This window comes from Hippopotamus amphibius, chromosome 1 (assembly GCF_030028045.1).
Source record: "Hippopotamus amphibius kiboko isolate mHipAmp2 chromosome 1, mHipAmp2.hap2, whole genome shotgun sequence".
Taxonomy (NCBI): domain Eukaryota; kingdom Metazoa; phylum Chordata; class Mammalia; order Artiodactyla; family Hippopotamidae; genus Hippopotamus; species Hippopotamus amphibius.
The window spans coordinates 118,770,780-118,783,366 of NC_080186.1; the positions used below are offsets into that span (position 1 = coordinate 118,770,780).

At 47.5% G+C, this 12,587-nt stretch overlaps 1 protein-coding gene across 5 annotated transcripts in view; it reads left to right on the forward strand.

Annotated features, from left to right (window-relative positions):
• The window catches only part of SLC25A44 (solute carrier family 25 member 44), a 25,587-nt gene continuing 13,000 nt past the window's right edge, over nt 1–12,587 (forward strand). For 2 of the 5 annotated variants that reach the window (XR_009052593.1, XR_009052592.1), the window contains exons 1-3: nt 1–580; nt 5,295–5,932; nt 11,643–11,765. Coding sequence is in view for 3 of the 5 variants with exons in the window: in XM_057726544.1 (XP_057582527.1) it covers nt 573–580; nt 5,295–5,932; nt 11,638–11,765 (774 nt within the window). In the remaining 2 variants the exon portion in view is untranslated. Of the gene's footprint in view, nt 581–3,271; nt 5,181–5,294; nt 5,933–11,637; nt 11,766–12,587 lie in introns of all 5 variants that reach the window. The other 3 variants (XM_057726559.1, XM_057726544.1, XM_057726552.1) reach the window with 3 other exon arrangements.

Consider the following 12,587-nt stretch of genomic DNA (forward strand, 5'->3'; position numbering starts at 1 on the left):
TGGCTGCCAGGACCGTCCATCCTTGCTGAGGGGGCTGGGGGGAGAGGCTAAAGACTCAGAACGCCATTGGTGGAGTTGCCCACTGTTCATCCCCGCCCCCCGCAGGGGGCGGGAGTGACAACGTCCCAATTTCCGGTTCCGTCGGTACCTGGAGTTGGGTCGAGATGGAGGAAGATGCGACCGGAGGCCATCAGTCGCCAGAAACAGAGGATAGAGTGGGAGCTGCGGCCTAGAGGTCCGCGCTTGGAGTTCACCTCAGACGCGGCGGAACCGCCTTGATCTGAGAAGGTAAGAAACCACCGGCTTGTGGTGCCTGAGGACTAAAGTCACCGAGGACCTGGACTTGTCAAGGAGGCAGCGGGTGTCTGCAGTGCCCGGCTGCAGTTCAGTGGGAGCCCGCCACGCAGTTTGGGGAACGAGGGACGGCTCCAACGAGTCATCTCTTCCTGTCGGAGGAGCATGAGGTTCGCTGACAGCGAAGGAAGCAGGGCGAGGGGCATGTCCGAGGACCCAGAGACCGCGGTTCGGGGACCAGGACAGAAGCAGCTTAAAGAGGTTGTCATGTGGAGTAGATGAAGAGGTTTGTCATGTGGTGTCTGTCATGAGGGGTCACGTGGGCGCCTGTGGAAGACCAAAGGAAGGCTGGGTGGGAACCTGTACCTGTCCCAGAGGGGAGGTTGTCTTGAAGGGAGAGGTTGCAGGCGTGCCAGGGAACTTCCCTAAGAAAATGCATATTCATTAGGACAGGTGGGCAAGCATGTACATCTGTGCACGTTCCTGTGGTAGATAGCTCCCAGGATGCAGAGCCTTGATGCCGATGCAGTAAGACGAACAGAGGAACAGAAGGAGGAAGCAAAGATCTTGTTTCCAGCACAGAAGTGGGGACCAAACTCCACGGATGTCTTGTCAGGAGTTGTAGGTGGCTGTTTGATTTGGTGGGGCTTGTTGACTGAAAAGATCTGAATGAGTCTAGTAGTCACCATGGAGCCCAGTCCTGGTGACAAGTCAGAATGAAGTCAGAGGGCTCCTAACCTGGTCATCACGGTCCTGGACTCCTAGAGTAGTTGTTATGGTTGTCGTAATACTGATAGTCCTTAATATTTAAGGCAATACTTTCCAAACCCCGATATATGCATTAATCACCCAGAGACCTTGTAAAAACGTTGGTTCTTATCCAGCAGGTCTGTGGAGCGTCCTGAAATTCTGTCTTTCTAACAGGCTCCCAGACGTTGCCCATGCTGCTGGTCGGTGCACCACTCCGAGTAGCAAAGATTTAGAGCAGCCCTGTCCAGTAGAGCTTTCTGCAGTGATAGAAGTGCTTTGCTGTTGACAAAGTGCTTTCACACGTTAGCTCATGTGAGTTGCACCACACTGTTACATAGCTGTGGCAGGCTTTATTGGCCCCATTTCACAGACGGGGAAACTGAATTTCAAAGAGACTTGGTTCCAGTTCTACTAGGAAGTAATGGAAGTGGAACTCAAACTTGGATCTCCTGACTACTAGTGGTCTTTTCTATCAAATGACTTTATGTTCCAGGTGACACCGCCTTGCCCTGAACCGGAATCTTATCTGAGAACCTAGTGAACAGTCTGCTGTGGTTTTTCTGGTAGAGGGAGAGGGGAAGTGGAGGGGAGGTGTACTTGCCTGGGCCAGTTTGTCCCTTAACTCTGATGGGCTCAGCAGTGGGTGCTCTGCCTCTGACATCTCATTTGATGATTTCAGGACATCCTGGGTCATCTGTTGGGTCTCCATATGAAGCACTTTAACCTTTGTGTTTAAGCTATGTTAAAAGATGGGGGAAAATTCAGAATTGGAGCCATGAACGTAAATAAAGGTCTGGGAAAAAGCCATGAAGAAGCTGGGCTGATAGGATTGGAAGAAGGGAAGGCTGAAGGAAGTGAGCATATAAGTATCTGCAAGGAGGATTTTCCAGAGTGTGAATCACAAGGAACTGGTTTTGATATTTCAGTGGGAAGTTTGGAAGTTAAGTAACAGAGAGCAAGTTGAGATCCCAACTTTTAGGAGCAACCCCACCTTTCAGAGGGGTAGACGGGGTAGGTGCAATGCCTTCCTCTTCAATTGTAGAGGCTCAGTCCTCTGTGGCATGACCCTTAGTGGCTTCTTCTGTCACCATGGCAATGGTAGAAGTTACCTGCTTTGGCCGTGGAGATTCCTCCCTTCTTCCTGGAAATTTAAAATAGACCGGCAGGGACTTCCCTGATGGCACAGTGGTTAGGAATCTGCCTGCCAGTGCAGGGGACATGGGTTCGAGCCCTGATGGGGGAAGATTGCACATGCCGTGGAGCAGCTAAGCACCACAGCTACTGAGCCTGCACTCTAAAGCCTGTGAGCCACAACTACTGAGCCCACGTGCCACAACTACTGAAGCCCTTGCACCTAGAGCCTGTGCTCCGCGACAAGAGAAGCCATTGCAATGAGAAGCCCACACACCACAGCAAAGATTAGCTCCCTCTCTCAGCGGCTAGAGAAAGCCCGCGTGCAACAACAAAGACCCAACGCAGCCAATAAATAAATAAATAAAAATAAAATAAAATAAAATGACTGGCACGTGTGAGAGATGGAGGAACGTGGGGAAATAGGGCCCTGGGTAGTGCCATGGGATTTCTTATCAGGAGATGTTGGTACTCTGTCATTCAGTTTGATAAGTTGAAACGGTGCCCACAAAACCAGGTCCTAGAACAGAGTCCTTCATTGCTCTGCCTCTCTGCCCTGCTTAGCACACAGCATCCATGAGCTAGGCAGGAGGCCTTCCTGCTGGAGCCCTGCTGTGTTTGTCCTGTGACGAGAGAAGGCCTGCCCAGCCACTCAGCTCAGTCACTCCACAAGCAGGCTGGGAAAGCAGAGGCAGCTCTTGGTTTCAGTGGAACAAAGCTGAGAGAAATCCCCAGGGCGTCTGCAGGGCAGGAGCTTATGCTTAACCCTTTGGTGACTGGCAGACATGAGGGCATTAATTCTGCCTCCCAAGGGTGGGAATGACTTGGCTTTAAACTGAACATAGTGATTTGGGCCGGAACTCCTCAACTCCCATGGGGGAGAGGGCCTGATGGAGTAGAGGAGCAAACTTGGACTCATATCCTGCCTCCACCACTGACCAGCTATGTGACCTTGGGCCTGTTCCTTTTAACCTATTGTACCTCTATTTCCTCAATTAGCAGAAGTGCCTTAACTGTATAGAGGCTAAGTTGTAAGGATGACTGGAGGTAATAGATATTCAATAAATCCTAGTGTCTCTTTCTCTTCTCCTCTCAGTGGAAATGGACACATGACCTTGGGACCCTGGATGACAGACACCCCATTTGTCAGTGATACAGTGACCCCCTTCTCTTGAAGTGCCTCAAAGGAGAAGATTGCCGCACTGCCCTTGATGGATGTCCTAGGCTGAGGCTGGAGGCAGGGCCACTTTTGCCCATAGCAAGTGTCACATCAGTGTTCCAGGGGTTTTCCTCCTAGAACCCCATCTCTAGCTCATTTCCCAGGGCCTAGATTCTCTGTTCTGGTCAACCCAGTTGTGTCAAGCCATTGTTCTCTCCCATTCACTGTCCACATGTATTCCTCCATTCAAGCTGGTTTGTCCTCCTCCAGGAAGCCTGTCTTGGTTACATGTGCCTCAGCTCACATGTACTCAGTTTGCACTGCAGGTATCTTGTACTTTAATGAAAGTGATACGGTCCAGCTCAGGGAATTCCAAAAAACTAACCTTGCTTCCCCAATGACTTATATGGTAAACCAAGATGCTACTTAGGCTGCTTAGGACCTTTGGTTGGGGAAGGTGGTTGAGGGTGAACTCTGGTTATACACTTGACATGAGAGTTGTCAAGGCACTGGCACTGGGACTGCTTGTGTAGAACATTTCAGCTCTCTAGAATTGTCCTTTTGACGTGGCCACCTCCTTTCCCAGCTGTTAAGGATTTTTCTCAGAGATTAGGGAGCCCCTAACTTCTCGCTTCCTGGACTAACTTCCCACTTTCCCCTTCTGACTGAAAATGTCCAGTATCCCCCACAGGAGCACATTACATTGTCACTAAGTGCACGTCCAATATTTGATGTCCTTTCGTTTGACATTTCTTAAGTTGGAAGCTCCTGATTTTGTACAGTTATTACAGTTCTAAGCTTATTAGTTTTGTTTGAAACTTTAGTCCGTGGATACACTTAACATGAGGGCCACATGTACATTAATTTGCTCTGGTTTCTTTATCTCTGTGTCTTACGTCCATTCCCCAGAGGGTTACTGTGCCCCCTTGAAGACACTGAGTTTCTCGAAGGCAGAGTCGCTATATCTTCTCTGTCACTTGAATCTCCCTTAATTTATCTAGGGCTGAGATTATTTATATGCATGCAGATGAAAGGAGCCAAGCATATTCTGTACCCTGTGGTTCTCAAGACTCTTTAAGGGCAACTGCTTAGCTCTCAGGTGGTTCTTTTCTTTCTCTAGAATGAGTTATCTAATAACCAGAGAGGACTCTGACCTTTGGCCTGTTCCTGACTTTCTAAGTCCTTTCATTAGAGGGAAGGGAGGTGGTGGTGGTGGTGGGTGCCTGTGGAGTGAAAGCTGCACTTGCCTTCTTTCTCGCACTTCCTTCTAATGCAGACTGGAGAAAGTGTAAGTGCAGTGAGTGTGGGTCAGGAGAAGCTCAGAGGGGCCAGCGGGGGAAACCAGAAATAAAGTGAGTCAGCTGGTAAATGGAGATAAAAGAGGCAGCCTGCTGAGGCTCAAAGGCCAAAGGCCAAAGGCCATGCCTCTTCAGTATGCCCAAGAGCATCAAAAACAGAACACTTCCTTTTAGCCTTTAGGAACTTCTGGAATATCACTTAGGGACATCCCATTAGCCCACCTAAAAGCCTTCCATCCTGCCAGGTGACGGTTTGTCCCCATCATCCTGAGCTGTCTGGGTGAGCTAGAGAAGGAAAAGGAGAATGGGCCATCACACCAGGGCCTGGGCAGAGGCAGAGAGACCAGAACAGACGATCTGGGGGTAGGGGGCTGAGGCGGGAGTGGAGCCAGGGGAGCCCCTGAGGTGAGAAACAGTTTTCAGAAGAGGGGTCCTGAATTGGGAGGGACTGGCAAAGGAGAGAGAAGGAGGCACTGTCCTGATCTGTGGAGGAAGAATCAGGCAAGGGTTGGCAGAGCCAGACTGGATGAAGTCTAAGCGTTGGGGAAGTGAGTACCCCAGGAGCTGAAGCTCCAGAGATTGGGCTTTCAGAGGCCAGCCAGGAGGGGAAAGTACAAATTCTGATCTCCTTCACATTCCCTCCACCCTGCTCAAATCCCCAGATCTCCAGGCGCAATGGAAGACAAACGTAACATCCAGATCATCGAGTGGGAACACCTGGACAAGAAGAAGTTCTATGTGCTCGGGGTGGCAATGACCATGATGATCCGCGTCAGCGTGTACCCGTTCACCCTCATCCGCACACGCCTGCAGGTTCAGAAAGGCAAGAGCCTCTACCATGGGACCTTTGACGCCTTTATCAAGATCCTCCGGGCAGATGGTGTGACTGGCCTCTACCGGGGCTTCCTGGTCAACACCTTCACCCTCATATCTGGCCAGTGCTATGTTACCACTTATGAACTTACCCGGAAATTTGTAGCTGACTACAGCCAGAGCAACACAGTCAAATCACTGGTGGCCGGTGGCTCGGCCTCTCTGGTGGCTCAGAGCATCACGGTGCCCATTGATGTGGTCTCCCAACACCTGATGATGCAGCGCAAGGGTGAGAAAATGGGCCGCTTCCAAGTGCGAGGGAATCCAGAGGGACATGGGGTAGTTGCTTTTGGCCAAACCAAGGACATCATCAGGCAGATCCTGCGGGCTGATGGACTTCGTGGCTTCTACCGAGGCTACGTGGCTTCACTGCTTACTTACATCCCAAACAGTGCTGTCTGGTGGCCCTTCTACCACTTCTATGCAGGTAAGCAGGGACCAGGAGGGTGGGGGTGACGGATGGGTTACTAATGGGACAGAGATGCTGTTACTCTGTGCATGTTGGAGTGGGAGATTTAATGGAAGAATGGGCCATCCATATAGCAAACACATGAATCCAAGAGGATTCAAAGATGAATCAGACATGGTTCTTGCCTTCAAGGAGCTAATGTTATAGTGGAGGGAATCAGACCAGTAAAGTATATGACTGTAGGACATAGAGTGTGTTCTTGATGCGTCAGGATCAACTAAGATTAGTGGAATATTGGCAGAGAATCCTAAGGCAGGGAGGGACAAAGTCTGTGGGATTTAAAGATGAAATGAATGGGTAATCGTGAGCTTTTGAGTTGGATGCCTTTCCTCAGTTTTGTTTCTGTTTTTTTTTGCCTCTAGCAGTCATTCTATTTAGTTAGGTAGTTAGTTAGTTAGGTAGTTAGTTAGTTAGTTATTTGCACCGGGTCTTAGTTGCAGCATGGGAACTGTTAGTTGTGGCATGCATGTGGGATCTAGTTCCCTGACCAGGGATGGAACCCGGGTCCCCTGCACTGGGAGCACAGAGTCATAACCACTGCGCCACCAGGGAAGTCCCTTTTCCTCAGTATTTTTAATCAATTAAGTTCAAGATGTGGTATAATCTTGAACCTCTCTACTCCTATCATGTATTTTTGTTCACAAGACATTACTTGTTAAGTATTTCCCAGAAATCCTATTTCTGGGTCAAAAGATGACATTTTTGAGGGCCTCAGTAAACATACTGCCAGATTTCCTTCTGAAAGGGCACAACGCATTGCCAAGAGCAGGACCTGTGTGTGCCTACCACCGCGCGCCGTCGGTAGCTGTGGGTAACCACCCGGCTTCAGTTGGGGAAGTCTGTGCTTGCCGCCTCCCAGGTCTCTGCTGCTGGCTCCTGAGCCTTGGCAAGAGGCATTCTGTCCCATTCCACCTGCAACTTTTCTGACCAGATTTTGTAATGACTTCCGAACCTATAATCACTTTGTATGGCACTGTACTTTTTTGCTTCTCCTATTTTCCTAACTGTAGTTTTTTTTTCTTTCTTTCTTTCTTTTTTTTCGGTAGCTCTGTCTCTTTCTTCTTCTGTGTAACACAGTCTTTCATCTGGAGTATTTGGTAAAATTCAGATAGCTGGACTCTACCTCGACCCTTTGCATCAGATTCTTTGGGAATGGACGCTGGCAATCCTCATGTTAGAGAAACTTCCTAGGAAATGTGAGCATTTTCTCTGGAGTCTGTCTTCACCCCTCTCTCCTCACTTGATTTCATTTACAATTAGAGTTGTCCTTTTCTAATATGTCCAAAATCTCTATTTCTGTTCCCAAACTAACCTGTCTAGGTCTCTGGACAGACATTCTGACTCTTGGACCTTTCAACTTGGAGGCATGCACTTACGTTTGAGATTTTTTATTCAGTTAACTATTTTGCATCCCAAGCTGGCTTTCTCTTCTGACTTTCATGTGTCAGTGGCCAAATCACTGAGACTGAAGCCTTGGGCACTACGCTTGGCCCCTCCCTCTTCCTTGTCCCCACATCTAGTCCTGGTGACCCTGGAATATCTTGCCCAGCTCTCTCTCCATTCCCACTGCCTTTCGCGGAAACCATGCTCTGTTCCTACCCTCTTGGACTGCCGCATCAGCCTTCTAGCTGTTCCAAGTCTCCCTCCTATCTATACACACATCCCTAATGGATTAACTTTAAGCTCTGGTTGTGATGTTCAGTGGCTCACACTGCTTGCTGAGTAAAGTCCACACTCTTCAGCCTGCCATCGCCTTCCCTTTATGGTGAAACCTCCTGCTGCTTCCCTACGTATGGTCTGTGCTGCAGCCAGGCCAGTTCACTCACCGTTCCGTGCATCGGCTCTTCCACTTCTGCCTTGTTCATATCCCTTCACCAGGGGGTCCACTTGCCCTGGTGAAATCATGACTCATTGCCTCCCCTCCTCTCCCCTCCCCTCCCCTCCATGTAGCTCTCAACTCAGAAGTGATCTTTCCCTCCTTTCAACCCCCATGACATTGCTTCAGTCTTTCTTAAGGCAGTTAGAACATTTGCTTTGATGTTATTTGTATTTGCCTGTCCCTTCTGTTGTTCGCACAGGTTCTTCTTTTGTTTTTAATGCTTTCCCCCCAGCTTTATTTTGATATAATTGACTGGAAAATTTCTTGGAACAAGACGGAAACTAACATTTATTGAATACCCACTATGCGCCAGCCTCTGTGACACTGTGTGTCTCGGAATCTGGTAAATCGTAAGTGCTCAGTAAGTATTTGTTGAGTGAGTAGACTGGCTCTTGTCACTCTGTTTTGCTTAAAACCTATCAATGCTGCTTTATGGGCATTTGAAATAAAATCTAATGCTTCTCACGGTCAATACAGGTCTATGTGATCTGGTCCCCGTCTCCTTCTCCAGCCCCATCTTGTGCTCCTCTCCCCTTACTCACTCCGCTCCACCCTTATTGCCCTTCTCTCAGTTCCTGAGACACACCAAGCTCTGTTCTCACCTCAAGGTCTTTGCAGATACTGTTCTTTCTGCCTGGAATACCCTTTCCCCGTTCTTTGTGTGGCTAGGTCCTTCTCATGATTCAGGCCTCAGCGTACATGCCACCTTTTGCAAAGAAGACTTCTTTACTCAGTTGGAGAGAAGGCTCTTCCTGTTTTCTTTTTCAGCACCTTGTTTTCCTTCATAGCACTTGTCATAATTTGCAATTATTTTATCCCCAACTGCCACTCAGCTCCTTAATTAAACTGTAAGTTCCATGAAGGCATCTCCCTGTCCATTTCTCTGTTTTGTGCCTAGTGCTTTCACAGTGCCTAGCGTATAGTAAGCATTAAATGAATACTCACTTACATTACTTGTCCAAAGTCTTTTAGCCAGGAAGGACTTAAACCAAGTCAACCTGGGTTTATCGTCTGTCTTGCAGATAATAGATGCCCAATAAACACTTGTTGAATGAATAATGGAGAAGGAAAGACATGGGGCTCTTTCCCCCACCCTGTTGCATTTGTTTTTCCATCCTCTCCCTAAACGCTAGGAAAATGGCATGTGTGCATGATTAGAATTGGAATCTGAATCCCGCTGCAGCTTGCAGGCCTGGACACCAGGGCAGACAGGCCCAAGGCAGCTGGCAGTGCCAGTCCAGATGCTACCTTCTAGTGGTTGTGAAAATGTTTCCTTCTCAGGAGAAGCAAGACAGCCTTGAGGCCAACTGCCAGTTCACTTTGTTTCTTTTTGTATGCTGACCCTGGGGAAGAAAGAAAGTGATTGGTGGGGGGGGGTTGGGGGGGTGGTCTGGTAGGGCTTAAGGAATTCCGCCATGCCTCTGGGACTTGGAAGTCCTCGCTTCTGCCCTGCCAACGTCCACTCTCCTGCTTGTTCCCTAGTCTTTAGTTGCCTGGCCAAAAATTACCAAAAGTAGGAGCATGAGAAAAAAAATTATTTTTTTAAAAAATTGAAGTGTAGTTGATATATAATATTATATAAATTACAGGTATGCAATATAGTGATTCACAATTTTTAAAGGTTACTGTCCATTTATAGTTATTATAAAATACTTGCTATTTAGTATTATAAAATATAGCAAATATTTTATAATATATATATTTGTATAGTATATGTTGTATAATATATCCTTGTGGCTTATTTTATACCTAATAGTTTGTACCTCTTTTTTTTTAAATTATTTATTTATTTTTGCCTGTGTTGGGTCTTTGTTGCTGCGTGCAGGCTTCCTCTAGTTGCCACTAGCGGGGGCTACTCTTCCTTGTGGTGCTCCAGCTTCTCATTGCTGTGGCTTCTGTTGTTGTGGAGCACGGGCTTCAGTAGTTGTGGCGCATGGGCTCAGTAGTTGTCCTCACAGGCTCTAGAGCACAGGTTCAGTAGTTGTGGCGTACGGGCTTAGTTGCTTCTCCGCATGTGGGATCTTCCCGGACCAGGGATCGAACCCGCGTCCCCTGCGTTGGCAGGCAGATTCTTAACACTGCACCACCAGGGAAGTCCCAGTTTGTACCTCTCAATCCCCTACCCCTAAATTGCCCCTCTCCCCAAGAAAAAAATTCTTTAAGGTATTATGGTGACTGAATTGTAGAGAGAAAACTGAGAGGGAACATTGGAGATGGTAAATCTATTTTACATCCAATTTCACTGAGTAAAAGCCAAAGTCCATGAGATGGCTTCAAGGCCCTAAATGACTTACCTCTTAGACCTTATGTACTGTTCTTCCCTCACTCGTAGGCATACTAACCTTGCTGCCCCTTGAAGACTTCAGGCATGCTCATGCCTCGGGGCCTTCGCACAGGATGTTACCTCTGCTTGGAAAGTTCTTTCCACAGATCGATAAGACTTATACTTTCCTTTAGGTCTTTGCTTAAACTTCACCCTCTACCCTTGGCATTTCTTATATCCTTTTCCTGCTTTATTTTTATTTATAAATAGGACGCATCATGTTCTGACATAGCTATGTATTTTGCTTTTTATTTATTTATTGTCTGTTTTCCCCCACTAGAATGTAAATTTCATCAGGGCACGGATTTGAGGCTCTTTTATTCACTGTTATATCCTCAGAACCCAAGGTGACTGGCTCATGGTAATCACTCAGTAAAATCTTTGTTGAATAAATGAACAAACTCTGGTCTCTCACCTCCAGAGAGGGAAGAGCAAAATAATTCCATTTCAGGTAAACTTCCCAGTGACACCGGGATTCGGTGAATCTGGATATTATTCCATCTTCTTCATCAACATTTTGAAAAATGAATTTTCCTTTCTTGATATAGGCTAGAGAAAAGTTTTCACGTAGGGTATGATTTTCTCTTTTAATTGTAATTTTATTTTTCAAACCATTCACACGGTTCAAAATTCAAACGATAGGGTATGCAGTGAAAAAGCTCCTTGTCTTCTACAGTCACCCAGCTCCCTTCCTTAAAGACAATCAGTGTTACCAATGTTTAATGTATCTTACCAGTTATCCACTGCACCTATAAGAAAATATAGTGTGTGTTTTTCTAGCCTGTGAGCTGTGAGAAGTAGAGCATAAGCATAAGAGTTTTACATCAGGAGTGATTCCTGTCCATCAGATGAAAGGCATCAGCAAGCAAAGAGGCTTTGAAATCCCCTTCTCCAGAGGAATTTTGTCCTGTTCAAAATGACTTCTGGGGACTTCCCTAGTGGCACAGTGGTTAAGAATCCGCCTGCCGATGCAGGGGACATGGGTTCGGGAAGATTCCCACATGCTGCAGAGCAAGTAAGCCCATGCGCCACAACTACTGAGGCTGCTCTCTAGAGCCCACGAGCCACAACTGCTGAGCTCACGTGCTGCAGCTACTGAAGCCCGCGCACCTAGAGCCTGTGATCTGCAACAAGAGAAGCCACTGCACTGCCAAGCCTGCGCACCACAACGAAGAGTAGCCCCCACTTGCTGAAGTAGAAAAAGCCCAGCACACAGCAACGAAGACCCAACACAGCCAAAAATAAATAAATATTTTAAAAAATGACTTCTGGAAGGGGCCTGAAATTTATAAAGTCTTGTTGGTTCAGATGGAAGCAAAGAAAAGAAAAGATGGGAGTTATGGGGTCTAAGGTGGCTAAGGAAGGAGGATTTGTCATTGTTGGGCCAACTGGTGGAAGCGGTGTGGGGGCGCATGGGGTGGTACCTCATGTCTTGAGGCATTGTCTTTCCCTTGATTGCAGAGCAGCTCTCGTCCCTCTGCCCTAAGGAGTGCCCACACATCGTCTTTCAAGCCATCTCGGGGCCTCTGGCTGCAGCCACTGCTTCCATCCTCACCAACCCCATGGATGTCATCCGAACCCGAGTACAGGTAAGACCCGTCTTCTCCTCTACCCTCCTCCCAGATGAGCCACTAGAAGCGGCATCTTCAGGCCCTCCAGTGTTCCCTGACCTCTTTGTGTCATGGCCCTCTAGTCTAGCCAGCCTTCTCCTGGTCACCCAGGCCTCTTCCTGCGGCTGTGCTTACCATCTACAGAAACCAGCTGAGCACTTTGACCCACCTGCAGTGTTTCTGTCGTCCTGTCTGCTACCTTGCATGCCTTTACTCCTTCACTAGCGCGTGCCTCTAGGAATTCCTACTGCTTTCTTCTAGGCTTTCATCCTGTTAGCATAGCCTATCAACCACCTCTTCCTTACCTTATAGGTTTATGGTTGTTAGAAATATGATTTTTGTTAATTTCATAAGTCTGTCCGGCTTCTCCACTTCTCACTTCTACAGTGAATGTGACTGTTCTTGAATAGGTTTCACACATTATGCTGTGTGGACTCAGCATAAACACAGACAAAGCCCTTGGTGGTGCTGTCCAGAAAAAATATAGTCCCTGTCTTTAGTCAGCTCAGTGACAATTTCACAGCCCTGAGTCCAAGGAAACAGAATTTGAATGATGATGTATAATATACAAATGGTAGGTTTTGCTGTAGGTAGAGAGAATGGGGGGAATTTTAATATCTGATTTGGCTAACTTAAGAGGACGGCTATCCAGGAGAGTGGGGTCATTGAGTTACAGTGAGAAGGAGAGGGAAGGAAAATAACCTTAACAGGTTGGAGGTGAAGGCAGTTTCCCTGATACCAGGATGTTGGAATGGAGGTGGCTGGTAAATCCAGGTACAGTTGACCCTTGAACAACATGAG